Raw genomic sequence first — 21,119 nt, 5'->3', positions numbered from 1 at the left:
TAAAGATGCTCACTACATTGGTGTAAATGAACCACACCTCATTGTGTCTTAACAATTTGTCATTTGAGAAAAATGTACTTAAATTTATTTTTAAAAATGATTTTAGTTTTCATCATCAGAACAAAGGGGGTTCATGAATAGTCTATGTAGAATGTTCTTATTCGTTGGGTTTTTACTCTGGAAAATGGGTGGTATTTGACATAAAAATCAAAGTATGTGTATGAATTGCATTACAATCTGGGGTACTGGACAGCCCCGCACTTTTAGGGATCAGGAAGCAGTGAGGTCATTTAGACATAGCCCAGGACTTTCTCACTTTCACCTTATTTTACCTTATAATATAAAGATTGATTTGATTTGTTTTAAATTTCATACTTAATACATGTGTTAAAGATGACAAAGAAGCAGCTTGAACACTCACTCTGCTTCAGGTCAGTCATGAACTAACACATCAATGAGACTGAAGCTACAGGCCATTAGAAATTAGTTGAAAATTCTTACCTCATTGTCCGATTTTCCTTAAATAAGCAAAGAAAAACTGCAAATGAAGTAAGAAAAATAAACTTATCAAGAATTCGTATTTTAAGAAAAACCTTAGATATGCTCTCTCAAACAACAGTTATTTTACTATTGAAAAACATTAATTAGACTTTTTCTTGCACGACATTTTTTTTTTTCTTGAAAGGTTCTTTTTACTTTCTTAATATTCATTTTTTGCAGCCTACAGTCCTGCAGAGAATCACAAATATGCTCCGATGACCAGCAGCTGAATCAAATGTCCCTCAACCATCGAGGGATAGTATCAAGCATAGTTACAAAAAGGTTTAAAAATGCAGAGAAACATCTTGAAACAGTCATAAAGAATGATAAAAAAAAGCTAAAAAAAAATCCAGAATAAAGAAGAAAACATCATTCTCTCTTGAGTTTAATTTAAGATAGAAATATAGCAAAGCTACAAGCAGAAGAGTCCCACACTCTTGGATCAACTTGCTTGTAAAGTTATCTCAGAATATGTATTTCAATTAATTGATGACAATGTTTTCCAACCCTAAAAATAGTCTTTCCCTGGACTGAACCATTACGAAAACCTCAGAAATGATCATAAAAGTTATTCAAAAACTATTAAACTTAGGCTGACCAACAACAGTGGAATTTAACCACTCTGCAAATAATTATGTAAAATGAATTTATTTTCGATTTATCTAAAGTTAACAAACATTTCGTAAAGTAAAACTAAACAGAATTGTTTAGCTTAAACTCATAACTACACATAAATGTGGATGTTATAACTCGTGCAGTCCGATAGGTGGCAGTATCGAGTCATTCAAGGTGTAGGGACTTACTGCAGCTTCAAATCCTTTCACCGTTTCCTTATCTGAAGGCCACAGCATGTCACTGCACTATATGGGATCTGATGGTGGTAAATGTGGCCTTTCAGAAGGGAACATTTTCAAACTTTTGCTGTTTTTACAACAGGAAGAGACTGAGTTGATCTAATTTTCTCTCTCTGAGGGAAAATTACAGAGTTATATCCAAACCAAGAAGTTTTGGGGGGCCTGGGTGGGGATTCTTTTTAGTCTGAGCTGCTGGCCACATTGAGCTTTGGTCAAATTATTTTTATCAAACTATCAAACAGCTGTTTTAGTTGTCTGCGTTCATACTCTGTTTGTAGTAACACCCTGCTGCTCGTGTCCTCTAATCCCAGCTGCTCTGACCTCCGACTCCTGATGGACTCTGACACACGGGAACACCCGGTGAACCCTTCCTGGGTAAGCTCATTAACTTCTGAATGTCTAAGCTAGCAACTACAAATAGAACTCAGTGTTGGAAACTGGATTAAAGGGACGTGTTAAGCCTCTGACTATGGGATTATTCATGGTTTCAGAGGTTCTGGTTTTTATAAAATATATTTTTAAGGACCGTGAATGCCTTCATTCCCAAAAAATACACAAAGCAGTCTTAAAAAAATTAAAGGCTGCAAATGAGTTAAAAAAATAAACTGGATGATTCAATAAATGAGGTTCATCTTGGAGGCGTAAAGGTACAAGACACAGAGAAGTGTGAGCCGTCATCGGTCGTCCCTTGACCCCAACAATGGTGGTTTTTGGTTGATTTGTTGAGGGTTTCAGTAGTCTCCCCATCTGCACCACAGCATTTTAAATCTTCCTCTGCTGTGAGGTTAGAACAAAGAAAATGGCTTGATTATCTCATAAATTTTTTTTTTTTTTTTTGCTTTAAAATGTTTTCAGCTCCTCCTTCAACAGCAGTAACAGTTTATGTACTTAATCATTTCCTAAAAAACTATATGGTGCAGGACCATCTAGTGCTCTGGATTTTAGAAGCAATTTGGACACCATACTACTCACTACTTCTTCTTCTATTTTTTTTAAGAACCAATATGATCGATTTTCTAAACTAAAAACCAAATAATATAAGTGTTTTACAAAAACTATTTATGAATCCACTGTGATCTGAGGAGGAAAACTCGCATTTGTATAAAATAAATGAACAAACATTTTTGTCTCACATGAAAAATGGTTCAAACACAATGCATTGTAGTCAGAATTGATGCACACTTGTTTGGGGAAATTGTTATGGCACTGGATTTTGGAATTGTAGATTTAAACAGATACACAAAATGGTGAACCAAAAAAAAAAAAAAATTTATAACTGATCTCTCTTCCTCCATCATCTTAGTGTTGCTTCAATATGTTACCAGCACAAGATAACATCAAACCGTTAACAACAATAAAATAAAAGGATCTGGCGGGCCGGATCTGGCCCCTGGCCCTCTACTTTGACACATGCGGTATATGTCAACCTCATGGTTGAATTCTGACACATTTGGTAGTTCAGAGGACCCAGGGCTTGACCTAGTTTCAGTTGTTGGACACGAGGACTCATTTCCGCTTCGGTCTCCTGCGATATACACAAGAACTGGTTGTCAGATGAGTAACTCCAAAAACTAAGGATCTGGTGGTAGCACTTTCAATCTTATCCTGACTAAACTGAATGAGGCAGTGTCATATGTAGATACTAGATTCCAGATTGGATGCAAACATGTTGCAGTTCTTCAAACGGCCACTGGGTGAAGGTTTCAGAAGAAAGCTTCATATCATCACGTGATGAAAAAAACGTCAGATTTTACACTGAATTTAATAGTATTTCCTGAACATTTATGAATGTAGGTTATTTTAATAAGTGGACAGTAATCAGTGCTTTCAATATTATCAGAGCTTTTCTGCATTATTAGGGTTTTGTCTTTTAGAGATACAACAAACTCAAACTTAACTTTATCTAAAACAGAGTTGAGTAAATCTATCATGTGATATTATAAATTTGACATTTTTATATTTCAGTGTAGTGCAGTTGGATGACCTCAAACATGACCTGACTCTTTATACATAAATACTTGTAAGAAAAACAGAAATATTTATATTTCCTTAAAATTTTTTGAACAAAAATCTCTCCATTTTGGAGATGTCAGGTTTTACTAAAACTCTACTGGATAATTTGGAAATAAAGTAAGCTCCAACTAAAGTAAGTTTGTTTTAACTTTCCTTTCCTATTATTTTATATCATTTTTGGAGAGATAAGAGACGTTTTGTACGTTCACGTGTTTTCCTTTGTAAAAAATGTTGTACTTTTTATTCAATCTGCATGTTACAGGAAAGGGAAAACTCCATTAAGTAAAATAAATAACAGCATCAGTAGAAATAAATGTATTTTTGTGTTATTTTTTTCTTTTAAAGCTGACTACTCATTTGTATCAATATACATAATTATAGACTTTAGAAAAACTGTATAATGTGCTTTTCCCCCCTTCAAAGAGTCACTTTTAGCACCTAATAGCCTTCATTTTAGTTTTATTTTCTTTTATTAAAATTGTCATTTAATTATGACTTAGGAATCTGACAAACATAAGAAGAGAAGTGGCCCTACAGCTTGAAGTGTTTTGTGACTGTCTGCTGGACTCAGGGAGGTGGCATCAGGGGACGGCAGCCACGTGACCCCGGCTGCAGGGATTGGCGGAGCGCCGGTGTGACATCACGGAGCCTCCCACTGCCTCCCCTCCTCTCCCGGCCCAGTCTCTCCCCGCTCCTCTCCTCTCTCCCTCCTCTGCCTTTCCTCAGCATCCCCCCTCTCGGAGATGGCGTTTGTCGGTGTTGCTCAGGCATCTGGGGCCTAGTCTGCACAGATTGCATCCCCTTCCAGCTGGTTTATCCACGTTTTAGGGGAGGTGGGGCTGCGTCCTTCATCACTCGTGCAGCTCTTTAATGTGAGGGGAGTCAGGTCCTTGAAGAGGATTTGGGGGGAAATCGTGCGGCTGCTGCTGGTGGTGGTGGTGAGGATTTGGCGACAGCATGCCCTGCCCAGGCTGCCCCTGACCGGCCGGATCTCCCCCTGTCCACCGCCTGCGCAGCAGAGGGCAACATAGGATGAAAATCTGCAACCATGATGCAAGGTAAAAAAAAAAAAAAAAGCCTGTGCTGTGTTTTCCCCGCCTCATCCCTCTGCGTCCTCCTCCCGTCCTCGTGAGTCCTGCTGGGCCGTTTAAAGCTCGTGAAGCCATTGATGTGATCTGTCACGCTGTGTGGAGCAACTGAGGGGCATGATCAGTCTAACGATCCCTGGGCTGTGCGTGTCCCCCTGCGTGACAGATCTTTATTTATTTATTTCTTTCTTTGAGTGTGTGGTGAGACTGTGTAAGGGGAAACAAGCCCCAGAGCGGGCGGTTCTTGTGTGGATTCCCGTTCGGATTACAGTTGTGTCCTTGGACGTGCTTGACAGAAATCTGTGTGCAGCTCTGACAGTGAGAACAACATTTGAAGGACACCAGAAATAAGATCTGGATGAAGGAAAAGTGCAGCAAGCATAAAAAATAATAGAAAAAATATTAATAGAGCAGTAGTGGCTGCAAGAGCTAGAAACATGAATGACATGCAGGGCCTTTCCCATGCATTCAGTCCCATGTGGTGGTGCAAGGTTGCTATTATTAGCTTTGAGTTCTGCAGTCAACCTGCTGTCTATCTTCACCACCAGGATGAGGAAAACCACACCGATGCCACAAACTCCTCACATTCTTAGCAAAACTTTGTCGCACAGGAGTACAAATCTTTACTAGTTTGCTTCTCTCTGGATCCAAAAGTTCACACAATAATTAGCAAAATCAACAAATCTTAGATAAAAGTCATAAAAGTTTGGAAAGAAAATTGTTCTGTTGACTGCAAGAACAACAAACAAAGCTTCATGTTTTTCGGTTATAATAGTCAAAAATGACTTCAGTCTTGAACAAATACGATCAATGTGAACATTTTAAGATCATCAATGATTCCTAATTACTTTGTAATTGCAAATTTAAAGCTCTAGTTTTATGAAGTGCTCAATAACTTCTGTAAACAATACAAATGTTAGATTAATGTTGAAATAAACCTAAATGATTTTAAACCGAACAAACATTGTCTTTATATCAAAGGTTTAAAATTACAAATTCAAATTATATCTGCTCCAGTTAGACAGAGGTGTTTTTACTGCATTCTATTGTATCTTATCTTCTATTTAGAGTCATTTATAGTTTCCTTATAGTTGGTGTTTTATGGTTGAACTTTGATATCATCTGCAGCAAAGGTCGCCCTCCACGTTTGACATATTTTTGCTTAATGATAATATGTCCTCTATATCTGAAAGACGAGGATGCATGCAGGTCAGCTCAACTTTCAGACACTTCCATGATGAAGCCATTTTTATCTGCTATAGTCTCTGGTTTTTCCTTACATTGTACAAGTATACATGTATGTGGACTTTTGCACCCCAAAGCATCATACTGTAGATGCTTCAGAACTGAAGGCAGAGTACACTCAGGAACATCTCCCTCCTCTTCAGCCTGGAGGACACGATGTCCCTGATTACCAACAAGAATGCTAAATTCACACTTGCCTGATTGTGAAACTATTTCCCTTTAAACAAGTCTTTTTTTCAATTTTAATCTGGACTTCAGGACTCATTGGAGCTTTTTTCTACCATGTTAAAATATGGATTCCTTTTTTACTGATATAGATATGTTTAACTCAGTAGATGGTGTATTGTGTTTACTAACTGTCATTTCTGGAGATCCATTGAAAGTTTTTCAAAACTGCCCCTTGCATACAGAGAATTCGCCATTTTTTCCTAAATCTTTGAAGATGTTTTACAAATATATATATATATATTGTCTTTTAATTATGTTTTATAGGAAAATAAAAATGTGTTGTTTTCTAAGACCTAGTTTCTGCAGAGCGACAGTTGTTCATTAGAAATTTGCCTGAGTGGTGCTGAGAAAGTCCACCCCCCTTTCCACCTCATTAACACTCTCTCCTGCTAGCTTACAGCCCCTCACCCCAACCTAACATTACTGGTGCAACACAAATGGTGAGCAATATTGGAACAATTCACTGGTACAAATTTGAGCCAGATGTCAGTTCAGATGAGGAAGACAAAGATGTACATGGATCCATTTGTGAAATGGACCTAGCGGAGCAGGGAGCTCACGGCCCGCCGACTGTAGCACCTACATCGCGGCTACAGGCTTTTCCAAACTCCGTTTGTTTATTGATTAAAGACATATATTTAGCTTAATTTTTAACTTAATTTTCTTTATATATGTAGTCCATCATGAGAAACAGGCCAGAAGCACACACATTTCCCCAAAGTTTTTACCCTCTTTTTCACATATTGGACATCATCTGTCCATATTTACTTCTTAGAGAGACCAAAAAAATAATTTTATAGTTAATTACTACATAAATGTAATACAAATATACTTGATTCGTTTTTAGATGTTTTCTTAGATGTGAGTTTCAAAACTCTTCTTGCTCTTTTGGCCGCCGTGCCCTAACTGTGTTGGGAGAAGGTATCAGTCATAAAGCAACCTCACTTAGTGAATACAAGTGTGAACATTCCTCAGTTATCATCCTTCTTTTGTTGTTAATAAACTGTTGGGTCATGTGATTTCGGCGGTCGTGACCAAGGGGTAAAGATGTTGATCTATGCTCGGAAAGAGTTAAAAAATATTCAGGACTTTTGGTCAGATTTATACAATTTAAAAACTACACAACCAATTGACTACACACGATTTCTCAATTTATTATGTTTATTTTTTCTTTATTCCTAAAAATAAAAATAGTTTTCGACTTAAGCCACTTAAAAGCATGACATAATTCTTTTAACATTACAAAAGCAGAGCATACTACCAGTTTGTATAACAGTAAATCCCTTTTTTGCTCACAATAATAAAAAAGTCTACAAAGAATAAAAAGTGAATACTTTTGATTTGATCTGTTGAAGTTCTTAAAGACCCACTCCAATGGAAATCAGGTTCTTCTGGCATTTATCACATGATGGAGGACAAATTTAAGATAAAAACTGCATTTCTGAGTATTTCTTTATTCAAATCGTGATGAATCAAACCCGCGGTTTGAAAAAGGTCAGGTTCTGACACAGCATCTGCCATTGGCAGGCCAAGGTCTGCCTGCCCTGCTCCAATTCTGATGCATCCACTTGCAGACAGATATTAACGTCTTCGTTTTCCTCATTTGAGCTGCCATCTGGCTCTAATCTCTACGGCTGAAATAGCTTTGATATCCGTCGCCGTTTTGTTGGTATGCTAATGCTAGCTTGGGCTTGTGAGGGGCTGTAAGCTATGAGAAGAGAGCGTAAACAAAGGAATGCTGGGATACCAGCAGTCCCGCCCACAAACCAGACTTGATTTTCTGATGTACCTCTGCCGCACTGTGTAAAATATGTCTCAAAAAGACGACTAAGGTTTATTATTTTTTGCTAAAAAGGGCATAATCATAACTAAAAGACCACGGGACGTTTTTACAAAAGCTAAAAATATAGTGGGAGTGGCTCTTTAACTTCACAAAAATTCCACAATCCCTTTATTTAACGAAGGTCTCTTCAGGCTGTCTTACAAAAATAAGAGTCCAACTTAAATACAAAGAGATTTGTGCATCAGCATGCTGTCAGACAACCCTAAAACTGGAGAGGAAGGTCTGAGTTAGGGCGTGGAGCTAGGTACCTATACATCACGGGCCCTGACACGTCCTTCAGAGACGGGACAGGAAATGAGGACAGGAGATGCTCACATTTACTGTTATCCTTTGAGTTTGTTTCCTATTTTGTTTACCTGAGCATTTCTTTAGGAACTCTATTGATGCCCAAAGTAAGTGAGTGAAATGGAATATAAAACTAAACCTATGAGTTTATTATTGAATGTAAATTCATTACTTTTTGTAAGAAATGTTTTGGGGAAAAAAAAAATTGACGTATTTTATTTTGCTAATTTCAGTTTTTTTAATGTGACTCTGAGATTCTTTAACTGGGGTTCATATTTTCCACAAACACACTAAAAAATCAAAAATTATTTAAATGTTTTATCTTTTTTGGATAAGCCTCATTTCTACTGAGTGTTCGGGAACGGTAAGGAGGGGTACGGTACGAACCAGTTAAGTCTGGCATTCTGTATTTGTCATTTTGTCATCATAGTGCGATGAATAGAACAGCAACAACAATGGAGGTCATCCAGCAGCTTTTCTTTTTCTTGCTTTACTTTTTGTACATCATGTATAACCGGAATTTAATGTTGTTTTAGAGACGATTGCGTTTTTTTAGGATTTTTAAGAAGAAAAAAATGAAGCTAGCTTAGCGCTATATTGGCACTTTCCAATGTCGTCATCCCTTTCTGCCAATCAACAGGTGGTTACAGCAGCTGTTCTGTTTTTCTATGGACCTACAACACATGGCGGCCCTCAAGAAGCACGGGTCGGAACTGTTTGAGTCCATTTAGCAATGGGAACGCTCAAAATACTGGATTGAACCGTACCGTACTGGACTGCTCAGTGGAAACGAGGCTTTGCTATGGTTTTTGGTTACTTAGCATGACTAGCTTAACTAGTCACTGTTTTGTTTTTGCATGGTTCTTCAAAAAGTTAAGAAAGTTAAAGTTTTTGTAAACATTTGTCATCTTTGCTTGAGTCTGTTTTTCAACTCTGGGCCCATGAGGTTGAGTGGAGGAAAAAAAAAAAAGACGAATCTTTGCTTTTTATACAATTCTTCAATTCGCTTATGTCAAATGATAGGACCACTGGACCAAACTGTGACATGACCATAGACATAAAACATGAGTATTACCAGCCCGGACCTAAGCACCAACGAAAACTCTGAAATCTGATCTAGACGACGATGCAGATCTGCAAGCCCTTGAATACAACTGTGCTGCTTGTGTCATTGCACTAGAAGTAGTAGAAGTTCAGCCAACTGTGACTTCAAAGTATTCAGAGTAATCACAAAATATTAATGCACTCATTTTTTTCAATTACTGACAACATATTTTATGTATCAGGTCTCAAAACATTGAGTAAAAGTACAAAAAATTACTTTGCAGCATTTTTTTTCTGAAAATGGATCCTCTCAAAAAATAGTACAGATCCCAACATGGGGCCTTGTGGGACACCTCAAAGCCTACTAGGACAAGATAATGTGATACCACCAATGCTCATTACTCACATCCTATGTCAACCTAATACTTTGAACTTATAGTATAAATTAAAGCTGATAAAGATTCATACTCAATCAAATTATTACATTTGAGTGCAGATTTTGCTAAATTAAAATGCTACATGTGATAATGAAGTTAGATAGCAAGCGCATGTTTGACGAAACACTGACAGCGTTGGTGTTAAACTAATAACCTTGATAACAGTTGGTGTGAGAGTCCTCCTTATTTTCTTAGTAAACTTTGTGTGCTGTAGATCAACAAGTTTTTTGGACATGTTTCTCTGTTTTAAGAAGCCACAACAGCCGTCCTCTGTCACACTTGTCGCTTTAACGTGTGTTGACTGCATGATGGGCACTGAAGACCTAAACTGTTCTTGTGTTTTCTGCCTTAGGACTGAAAAACCGAACCAGGAAAGCCCTGGGTTTACGAAAGAAAGAGAAGGACACAGACTCGTGAGTTTGACCCAACACTCACTCACTCAGAAAATAGAGTGAAGGTGGGATTGAAACACCAGATTTTTGAATTCTTTTTTAACAAGGCTTCCACTCATCCATTTGCTGAACCCGCTGAATCCCATTTGGGATCTCTGGGTTGCTGGAGCCTATCCCAGTTACTGTTGGGCCGGGCTTCACAAAACCTTTTTTTAAAGAAACTGTAGTTAGTATTTAAGGGGGACAGAATCTGTCAAATTTAAGCAGCAGAATCAACACTGATCATATTTTCTGTGAGTTTCTTGCTCTCATATTGTTTTCCTCTCACATCCCTGACAGGAGCTCACCTGACAAAGAAGGAGGTGGAAAGAAAGGAAATGTATGTCAAAGTTTTCCTTCTTCTTTTTCCTGTTTTTGATTGATGAAATAAGATAAGACAGGATAAGATAAGAGAGGAAAGTCAAAAATATGCAGCAGTAAAACAGAAAAAAAAATACAAGTTACTGCCACATTCTGCAGCAAGTCCATTAAAAATACTATAGAATTACAAAATATATAATAAATAAATACAAGAAAAAGCACGACACAGGCAATATGACATTGTTAGGAATGATCCTCCTCTTTTCCATAATGTTATTTTATTCTTTATTGTTAATACTAGAAAAAGGCAAACGGGGCTCCTAATGGTTTCTATGGGGAGATCGACTGGGACAGATATGTGAGTCTGTTTCTTTTTTGTTTTCTTTATACTTCAGTTCCACCTTAAATTGTTCTCTTTTCATGTAACTGAATAAATGGAGAGTGAATGTGAGTCAACACGAGCTTAAGCCAGGAAGAAGAGCGTCTTGATGATTGAAATCTGCATATGTGTATGCTGAGGGGGCAGTGGGAGTGACCGCGCTCTCCTCTCACCGCAGGCCTCTCCAGACGTGGATGAGGAGGGCTTCAGCCTGCGGCCTGGGGATGGAGGTGATGATATCTTTTCACAAAGGGTGAAGAGCAGGAGTAGTTTCTGCTTAACTGTTTCCTGACTGAATATCTCTGCTTTTGTCGATCCAAACTGATTTTTTTTCAACTATATTTACTATTTTTTAAAATCTCACTGTTATTTTGTTGAAAGCACTTAGTTGCTATAAAAAGTTGAATTTGAATTCTGAACAAAAAATATGGAGGAAAGAACCAGAGCAATATTTACATCCCTCCAAAACTGTTGCAGTTCAACGCTGTGATATTTTCGGTCAATGCTCCTACGGGACACATTTGATTAGATTCAAAGAGACTTTGGGTTCTTACTGATGCAGAAAAGGAGCTATAATTCACGCTACGGTGTCTGAGGTTATATTATTTGATCATAATGGTTTTAAAATGAAAAAATGAACAAAAAAACACTTATTTTCAGGATATAATTAACTAGGCATAACTAAAAGAAAAATGCAGCACTGACAACAAGCTTCAATATCAATGAAAACAAGTCTGTCTCTTCTGTTTCTTTTAAGAAATATTCCAAACTTTTCCCTCCTTCATTGCTCCAGTCTACTTATATCTTTATCCTTGAGATCTCGCATCCGGGATTTTAGCTGAATTATCCTTAAACCATTTTTTCCTCTCGAGTGTTTGTTGCTGTGCTTCAGACGGATAGTTTTTTTTTTTTTTTTTTGCTGCTTCAAACAAACTAACATATGAAAATGTTCTAACTTCTTATCAAATTAACTTATGATCAATGATGTCGGACAAAATGACTTTTAAAATAAAATAAAAAGTTATTCTGTAGAGAAATAAGTTGATTACATCAAACAAGTAAGTGTAAGTTTTTCGGTTAACTTTAAAGTTTTACAGTGTTTATTAATGCAGGAGCCATTAACTTCAAAGAGCCCAGGCTGCAACATGGGCCCACGTCATGACACCTCTGCCACCGTGCTCAGTACTTTACATATGTGTAGCACTGCGGATGTGTGTTAGATTTGACTGGACTTTTCAGCCGTCATCTCACATCTTGTGTACAAATTTATGTTTTCCTCAAAGTACTTCCTGCCTTTGGATGGAACATTTTTGTACTATATCAGCAAATATATGCATCAGAAACACATTGATAACAGATTTCATGTTTTTGACCTTTGGAGCTTTTGACAATGTTATTTAACAGTTTAGTTCATTTCATATGTGGAATTTCATACAAAGATCATAAAAGGTTTTCCACCTTTAAGCAGTTTTTTTTTTTCAAATGACTTCCCCTCACAGTTATTCCTCTTTAACCTCGCCCACCAGCTTCCAAAGAAAAGCACTTTTTCTCCTCCAGTGACTCAGAAGAGGACGAGGACAGCAAGAAGAAGTTCAAAATCCGGATCAAACCGCTGGTGTCGGACAGCCCCAGACGCATCCCTCCCTCCATGGATGAGCTGAAAGCCTCAGTGGGAGGTCTGGCGCTCTCCCCTTCTCTGGTGAGCGGACACAACACACCCAGAGTGTCCAGGTTCACCAAATGGTGCCATCTTCTTACCACTCGTATTTTTTCTCCTGACTTGTCTGTCTTTTCTGTAGAAGAGAAGTCCGGTAAGCCAGTCATGTGCTCTCACAGCTGAATCCCCACCAAGACAGAATGCATGGCATGTGCTCACTTGGTAGAAATGCCTTAATAGTAAAGGTTTTATGTGCTCCTCCTTCGTTCTGCATGTGATTCCTTATTTATTTATTCACCGTTTGGCCCAAAAAGTTGCATTTGTTACTTTCTATTCAAGTCCAGCTTTACTTAAACCTGTTTGGCAAAGCACAATGCAAAGTAAACATACCTCAAATGCATCTCCACGCCCCACGATCACCTGGTTCTGATCCGGTTCTCTGGATCCTGGATGTTATGGCCTGTGGTGCATTTTTAAGGCTTTGCGGTTCAAGTAAAGAGGTGTGCTGTGTAGCCTTTTAGTTGGTGTCCATTTGACTGATTTGTCACTCACTCTCTGACCCAGGTCTGTTCTCTCTTCCTTTTTGCTGGTCTCAGAGACGCAGTCCGGTGAGTTCCTCCCTCCATCTGCAGGACGACAGCCTGAAACATTGCTTTCTAATCTAAGCTGGCCGGCCGCTTTTAAACTGGGCTACAGGATAAAAAGCAAACGAAGGGCCGTCCAGCCTCTTTCTAAAACTGACTCAACATCATCCAATATAAAGAAATTGTTTTCACACTTTTGAAAGATTAGTTGCTTTACTTATTTAAAAAAAAACAACTGATTAGGAATTTTTCTCTTTTTTCAGAGGCTGATAAAAAGAAATTTGTCATGTGAGTTTACGCATTTTTAAATCATTTGATTTCTTTTTCCTGTGAGTAAATATACATTTTTAACGTTCCTAATGATCTACATGTTTACTCTATTCAGTAATCATTTCTGAAGGTATATATTTGTTGTTTATGGCAGGTGAGGAAATTGCAAGACCCCGGCGTTCCACCCCGACACCGACAGCTGCTCCTGAGATACAGAGGTCTGGAGTCCTCTGGAAGTGAACGCTTCTCCTAACTATTGAGTCTGTGATGAAGCAGCTTCTGAATGTCGCTTTTTTCTGTTTTCAGTGACTCGTTACAGCAAACCTTTGTTCCACCTTTGTTTGGGTTTCCTTCAGAAAGCAGATACAGCAGATATGATGGTATGTCTTTTCTTGCTTAGACATAGAGTTAGAAGCTAAAGAAAGACTATTTTTTACTCTGCCTTTTGTCTAAAAATTTTATAAAAGTATGCTGATAGCCTTAGCTCACAGATTCACAAGTCCAATAAGAAGCCTGAAGGTGAACTTAATTACAGGGACAATATTAAGCCATCCAGTAAAGCTTCAATAGAATTGAATTGCTTTTCTAGGCATCAAAATATCAATTTTATTGTAACTGTTGTAGCTGAAAATGCTGCAAAGTTATTTCAAATGACTGTAACTTTATCAAACTTGATTAAAATAACTTGAAAGTGTAAATTACTCAAGATAATTGCCAATTTTTGAGCAAAAAATCCACTTTTTATTGAATTTTTGGAAAGAAATTCAAATATTAGCCCCTGCATATACCTTTGCTGGGATGTTTAATGTTAAAATTCAATTCCAATCATCTTTTGATCTATTTTCAAATTGTTCCCAGAGTCCTTTAAATATGATTATGCCAAAATCCAAACACCTGTAAAAGCTGATGTCCCAGCAGTTGTCATGCACCTGTTTGTTCTCTGCATTTGACCCCTCCCCTGTGGGAGTGGTGAGCTGCAGACACAGCGGTGCTTGAGAACTAACCCCTTAATGCTGAGTGTCAATCAGGAAGACACTAGAGTCTATGTGCGACTCGGCCTGGATTTGAACTCACAACATTCCAGTCTCAGGCTGGACACTCTACCACAAGGCCACTCAGCTGACCTTCCAGAACAGTTTCTGCAGACAAGAAGTTCATCAGAAATTTCCCTCTGAGTTGTGGGCGGGACCATTGGTGTGGAGGAATCCCGCCCCCGTCCCCTCGCCATTGTTGACAGTTAGGAGGAGGCAGCTTATGTCCGACCAGTGCGATTTCCGCGTCACAAATAGGCTTTTTTTTTTTTCAAACATTATTTCTTCTGCTCCTGATTCAAAACAATTTGAATACAAAAATATTACTAAATAGAATTTTAAGCTTAATTTTATCTTAGAAAATGCCAAAAAGAACATGCTAAAACAACATCCATCCATCCATCTTCTTGACCGCTGCTTCCCTTTCGGGGTCGCCGGGGTGCCGGAGCCTATCCCGGCTACTGAAGGGCGAAGGCGGGGTACACCCTGGACAGGTCGCCAGTCTGTCGCAGGGCTGCAATCACTCACACATCCACTCTCACATCCACACCTAGGGACAATTCAGAGTCGCTAATTAACCTATGAAGCATGTTTTTGGATGGTGGGAGGAAGCCGGAGTCCCCGGTGAAAACCCACGCATGCACGGGGAGAACATGCAAACTCCACACAGAAAGGTCCCAGCCGGGATTCGAACCGGGGCCTTCTCGCTGTGAGGCGAGAGCGCTAACCACTGTGCCACCGTGCAGCCCGCTAAAACAACAAAAACGCAAATATTATCCAAGTGGATCTTTAACCCACAATAACTCGTCCCCATTTTTCCATAAGGAAGTGGAACACATTTAACACATTTCTGAAGTTTTTCTATTACACTGAGATCTCCATGTGTTCTCAAGAGCTAAAGTTTAAGTAAAAAATACTGAACAGATGCAACAAATATGGTGAAGTTCCCAAGAGAAAGCTGTTCATGTTCATTATATTATTTGGAAAGCATAAAAAAACTGAGCAGAAACATCCAATACTACACAAACAAGCATGGTGGTGGAAGGATGATGATTTTGGCTCGCTCTGTTTGACTTTACATAAAACTCCTAAGTATATCAGAGGAAGACACATCTGTATGTTACTGACCAAAAAGCACACAGAAATCCAAACTAAATATATGAGCCAGAATAAGAACATAACGAAGTCGGATGGAACTCATAAAGAAATCACGTTTATGGATAAAAATGTTTGCACGATTCTAACTTAACTTTAATTGATGTTTTTGTGTTTGTGCTATTTTCTGTTGTTTGTTTTCCCATGGCAGTGGTACCCGGTTGTGTCAGAGGAGAATCTCGACCTCGGTCTGAATCCCAACTGAGCAGAGGTTTTCCTACAGGAGGTAAAGCTGATCTGGATCTGAATCAGATCTGATCCGCTCAGGAAATGCAGGACTCGTGTATTTTTACTTGTGAATTCTTTCTCTGGCTGCAGCTCCTCCTCCTCTTCCTCCAAAAAACATTCCATCGAGGAGCCAATATGGCTGCCCTTCAGACTTCGCAGGTAAATCTCTGTCACTCGATTTGGGCTCAGAGTCACGGACAGCTGTGACTCCTGTGACTCCGCCTCCTGCTTTGTTGTTGCAGTCGATCTACCCAATGGCAGGGCAGCTCGCAGCTCTGCCCCCATCTACCTGAACGCCCTCTCCCCAGCTTCTTACCGAAGCTCGCCGGCGCCCGACCTGGACGACGTGTTTGGCCCAGTGGACAGTCCCCACACTCGAGAGGAGACGGCGTCCCCCAGATGGGTCACTTTTACAGACGACAGGCCTCCCCCGCCGGACGAACCCGCTCCCCCACCACCTCCTGACTCCCCTCCCCCAGACACACCCTCATCCACCCCTTCAACTCCCTGTTTCTCACCGGGACCGCCGCCAAATGAACCCCCTCCATTCCCCCCACCATTTTCTCCCAGGTCTCCTCCTCCATTTACGCCTCTGGACTCTCCCCCCTCCATCGTGCTGGGACCCCCTCCTCCAGACGAACCCCCTCCCCTGCCCCCTGACTTCTCTCCCTGTAGTTCCCTCCCTGTGTCCCCTGAAGAGGAGGCGGTGGACCAGGAGGTGCTGCAGTTTGCAAGGTACGCCTCCTCAGCTCCCCCCATCAGCTCCTTCCCCCCACTGCCAACGGAGCCGAGGTCTCCTCGAGTAGGAGTCACGTCCCCTCTCGTCCATGGGGTTGTGGGAGGAAAGCGGACTCCGGAGGGGGTGTGTCAGAGAGACGATTTACCAGACATGACATGCTCTCCCAGGGAGCTGACGCCCAGCTTCAGGGGCACACCCCCGCCTCTTCCTCCAACCACCTACAGGTCCATCATGTCTTCTCCAGGCCCACACTCAGGCAGCAGTGAGTCCTCTGACCTTTTCTGGATTCATATATGATCTACTCTTGATTTACTAACCAGATAATCTCTGTGAAACAGGAAAATAATGCCTGTTATCCATTTATGGTATTTGGATTTGTAATATGGGTTTGTTGCCAGGATGAGAAACAAATCAGTAGATACAAATACATCTTCTCAGGGCACCCAATGTAGCTTATCACATCTGAAATAGGACCACAGGTGTTGTTTACATATGTATTTCACATGTTGTAAAGGCAACTTTAAAATCTGTTGTTGCTTCGAGGCGGAAAGGCAGAAATCACGAAATCCAGCACAGAGTATGTTTCTGCTCATGTCGATACTTAGGAATACCAAAGGCAAATGTTATTGGGACATAGGCGATAGCCTTTCAGCTTCTGGCTAAGTTACTGTGAGGGCGGGTCTGGTACCAATGATGGTCATTAAGGCTGACGTGAATTTTCATCTTCCTATTTTCCCCTTTTGTCAAGGTCACATTTTCTCTTCGAATGCGTCTTTGGTTTACATTTCGCTCCTCTTTTCCCATCTCTCCTGTGGTCCTCTGTCTCTGTAAGCTCTGGGTGTTGTGGCACAGAGCAGCTGACTTTTAGGAGCTCTCACCATCACTTCTACCTCATCTATAATGTCTCTTCTAAATTTTTTATTATACATCATCAGTCCAGGTTAGGGGTGTAAGAAAATATCAATTCAGTGAAATATCGCAATACTTTATGTGGCGATACCTGTATCGATATAAAATACCAAGGCGATATTAAGTTAAATATTTAAAAACAAACATGCGGTTCATCTTTACTTTTGTTTCCCACTTAAATTTTTCCTAAATTACCAAAATAAAAGTGTTAAACTTAAGAATTGGCTTTGGTAAAAAAATTGTTATGAGATACAGTTTCAGGCTTAATGTTCTGATCATTAAATAACATGTATTTTCTACATATTTTCACTCCCATCTCGTTACATATGAACGTATGGTTTGGGTCTCCTCCGTGTGACTTTTCGACATTTTGGGTGTCCTCAAGTCATCGTTTTTTGACGTGCTGGCTGTTCCCATTAAATCGGTGATCCCGAACCCTCGGGACGCGATAACAGACGCAGAACCAGATTAGAGTTAGGGTACTGGTCCCCTAATAACCAAGCGGCCCTCTAACCTATATCGGATTGTGGCCTGGTGGTTGGGGATCCGTCGTGTCCAACAGTCGCGCCCACATCTCTGAGCCAAATTTCTAACAAACTCTTTCTGCTCTGCAGAAACTATGTTCTAGAAACATGGCATCATCATAATTAAAAGACCACTGGAATGCCTTTGTGATAGATCAGATGATCAGAGTGGGTGTTCAAGCTTTTATCACTGAAAACAATATCCAGCTGGTGTGTTGTAGACGTCAGATCATCTAGAAGGCCTGCAGGTCCATTCTCTGCTCTCTATTACATTGATTTGATTGGAACAATCCTAATCCTCATCCAGATCCTAAGGGTTACGCCTATTGTCAATTACAATTCTTTTTAGGTGTTCACATTCTAATTTTAATGTATATCAATCTGGCCTTTTTCATTTGGCTCATTTGTTTGGGAACAATAGTGAATTCTTGGTGGTCAGCCTACCGGGGCCCTCTGCTGGTCCTCACCTCACTTTATCTGCTAGCTTTTAGCTCATTTGATTCTAAAATTATTTCCATTTTGATCCCCGATGTCCTTAAACATTTTATTAATAAAGCATGAAAGCATAACTGAAGTTTGCATCTGAACAAACCATGACGTTTAGGACGGTGTCATCAGGAAAAATGAGACACTACTGAGGGTCGCACACTGAAGGTCAGATCGGCCCCAGGTGGCAGATGAACACCAGATGTTTAAAGTAGAGGTGGAAGCGTGATGATATGGGCTTGTTTGACTGTTTTTAATTTCACTTTCTATGCCGGAATATTCTGTAATCATATTTGAGAACAATAAAACAATGAAAACATTTTTACTCAGTGCAGATTTAACCAGAGATCCTGGTTTCTTATGCAGGTCCTTCATCTCCAGTTCGTCCAACCACTCCTCAGTCTCGAGGCAGCCCGATTCCTCCACCTCCTCCTCCTCGTCCATCTTCAAGACCAAAGCTGCCACCAGGAAAGCCAATCACAGACCTGGTACTCACACATAGTCCCTCCCCTTCTATTTGATTCATTTTCTCCTTCATTTTCCCATCACTGCACATTTTCTCTGTTTTCTTTAGAGTCGCTCATTCAGTCCTCCGGTTTCGGGCAGCCCTCCGCCTTTTGCGCCCCTGGCCCGAGCAGAGAGCTCTTCTTCCATCTCCTCCGTTACCTCGCACAGCGCGGCGTCCACTCCCACCTTAGGGAAAGACCTCAACATGCCCTCCACAGGTATGCAGACGGCGTGTTTGCGTGCGTACCGTCACGGTTCAGCATCACATCTCACTTTCAGTCCATGTGTTGTCTGTGCCTCGCCATCATGGCCTTGTCCTTCTCCGTGGTTTTCTCCCTCCTATGTCTCTGCGCGCTCAGAGGCCTCACAGCCTCTGCTTTGGTTTGACCATGGCAGGTTTTATTTTGCCTTTGAAGGTAAGTTGAGCCTGAATGCACAGATTCCCATCCTTCTGTTTTTCCTTCTTTTGAGTTTGCCAAAGTACATCCCCATTCTGTACTCTTTTTGAATCCAAATTCAAAAAAGATAAAGGTCATTTTTTAACATCCTTTCTGTGTAAAGCATGCTTTTTAACCAAGTAGAAACAAAAACAACGTAAAGCTGTTATTGTTGGGCTTTTATTTTGTTGTTTTAGGGTGCTCCAGGGGACCCAGCCCACTGACCATGGGACCCCAGGACACTTTACCTGTTGCAGCTGCTTTCACAGAAACCATCAATGCCTACTTCAAAGGCGCCGACCCCAGCAAGTAAGCCCACATCCAACATGTAAACCTGATAGAAATACTTTGAATCCTTCAAGTTCTTGTGTTATTGTTTGAAAAAAAACCTAAAGAAGACAGAAATGGCTGACTTTGTGTTTGGGCTGAATCTCAATTCCATCCTTTAGATCTGTCCTTTTATTTCTCTCTGTTACGGCTGGCTGGTGGGAGGAAACACAAGAGCAGGAGGAAACATAAATGAGACTAGCAAGGAGTTCGAAAACTTTTTAAACCAAAAAATTGGCCACAAATTTGAGACATGAAAACAGAAGAAAATTGGAAGTCCTCAATGTTGATCTTTTTTGGTTGTTAATTTAGAAGTGCAAAACAATAAAATAAACAGTTTAGGGGGTTATTTGTTGGTGAAAGAGATGCAGCAAAACTTTTTTTTTTTTTTTGGATCCTTCCTTAAAGTCTTATTTGTCGTCACACACCAGAGTATGCAACATTTGTTCTACGATTAGCCCTATAACCAGAGGGGGGAATGATGGGTCCCACTTTACACTTTTTGGTGTGACTCAACAGTGAATTTGAACCCACAACCCAACCTGATTATCAAATGAAGGTCGTTTTAAAATATGGTTGTCATCATAGTGATGTAGCAGTATGACACGGTGAAGAAGAGGACAGTCTGCACTGATTTTGAGTTTTCTCACATGCGAAAGTAAACACGATTTCACCACCATGATGACATTCTTTTTTTCAGAGCATTGTACGAGTAACTCTGATCCATCAGGTCACAGAATCACAATCTTTTGCTGTGAAGTTCAGCAGAACTTTCACTCACTTCTTCTTTAACATTTTGACTGAAGCTCTGTGTGAGGAATTGCGAATCTGGTCTCGTTCTTACATGAGCCACAAAGTACCAAAATCCAAGTTTTTATACGGTACTAGTACCAACTTGGCACAGATGTTCGTACTGATACTCATCCTCAGTTAAAACAGAGTTGTAAATGTTTCATTTTGCTATTTTATAACAACAGGTTTAGAGTTCACATCGGGTTCACATCCATCTAAAGATGGTTCTCGTGAGATCATGTTGTTTTGGTCGCAGTGTAGAGCTGTTCAAAGAAGCTCAGTGTGTTGTGCTGCCAACCAGCGGTCAAGGGTCTAAGTGGCAAAACAAAAGTAAGACGCTGAGATACACATTTGCTTATAAATAAGTAATTAAATATCGCCGTAAAGCATTTTAAATGATTTTCAAAAAAGTCATTTTTGAAGCAATTTTGAAGCAATATATTATATATATCGAAAACCATCAGTTTGTTTAGATCATGTTTAATCACAAGAATATTAATAATCATGTATTTCTTTTCTGTTTGAAGTGAATCTAAATTTAAATCTAAATTTAAATTTAGATTTGTCCGTCCATTTTCCGATCCTGCCTCCTCTGGGTCAGGGTCATGGAGTTGCTGAAGTCCACCCACCTACTCAATAGCAAAATTAATAATTATACTAATATAAACTATTTTTAAAAGTAAAATTTTAAAATATTAAAAAAATAAATAAAGAAATGACCTTTAACCCTGAATCCAGCCAGCTTTTTCTTAGTATCACAGAATG

The 21,119-nt window shown here is 39.8% G+C and overlaps 1 protein-coding gene across 1 annotated transcript in view; it reads left to right on the top strand.

The window, feature by feature from the left end:
* Positions 1-3,916: 3,916 nt before the first annotated feature.
* The window catches only part of LOC112147464 (SH3-containing GRB2-like protein 3-interacting protein 1), a gene marked incomplete in the record, with an annotated part of 24,251 nt that continues 7,048 nt past the window's right edge, over positions 3,917-21,119 (top strand). The window contains 17 exon segments of the mRNA XM_024273872.2: positions 3,917-4,465; positions 9,930-9,990; positions 10,309-10,348; positions 10,631-10,687; positions 10,887-10,944; positions 12,232-12,407; positions 12,508-12,519; positions 12,962-12,973; positions 13,213-13,237; positions 13,374-13,437; positions 13,526-13,599; positions 15,557-15,631; positions 15,724-15,792; positions 15,876-16,634; positions 18,658-18,779; positions 18,866-19,016; positions 19,433-19,544. Of these exon segments, the coding sequence (XP_024129640.1) occupies positions 4,456-4,465; positions 9,930-9,990; positions 10,309-10,348; positions 10,631-10,687; positions 10,887-10,944; positions 12,232-12,407; positions 12,508-12,519; positions 12,962-12,973; positions 13,213-13,237; positions 13,374-13,437; positions 13,526-13,599; positions 15,557-15,631; positions 15,724-15,792; positions 15,876-16,634; positions 18,658-18,779; positions 18,866-19,016; positions 19,433-19,544 (1,877 nt within the window).

The sequence above is a fragment of the Oryzias melastigma genome, linkage group LG17, assembly GCF_002922805.2.
Source record: "Oryzias melastigma strain HK-1 linkage group LG17, ASM292280v2, whole genome shotgun sequence".
NCBI lineage: Eukaryota > Metazoa > Chordata > Actinopteri > Beloniformes > Adrianichthyidae > Oryzias > Oryzias melastigma.
Note: the sequence above shows the minus strand (reverse complement) of the source record. Positions and strands in the feature narration are given on the sequence as shown.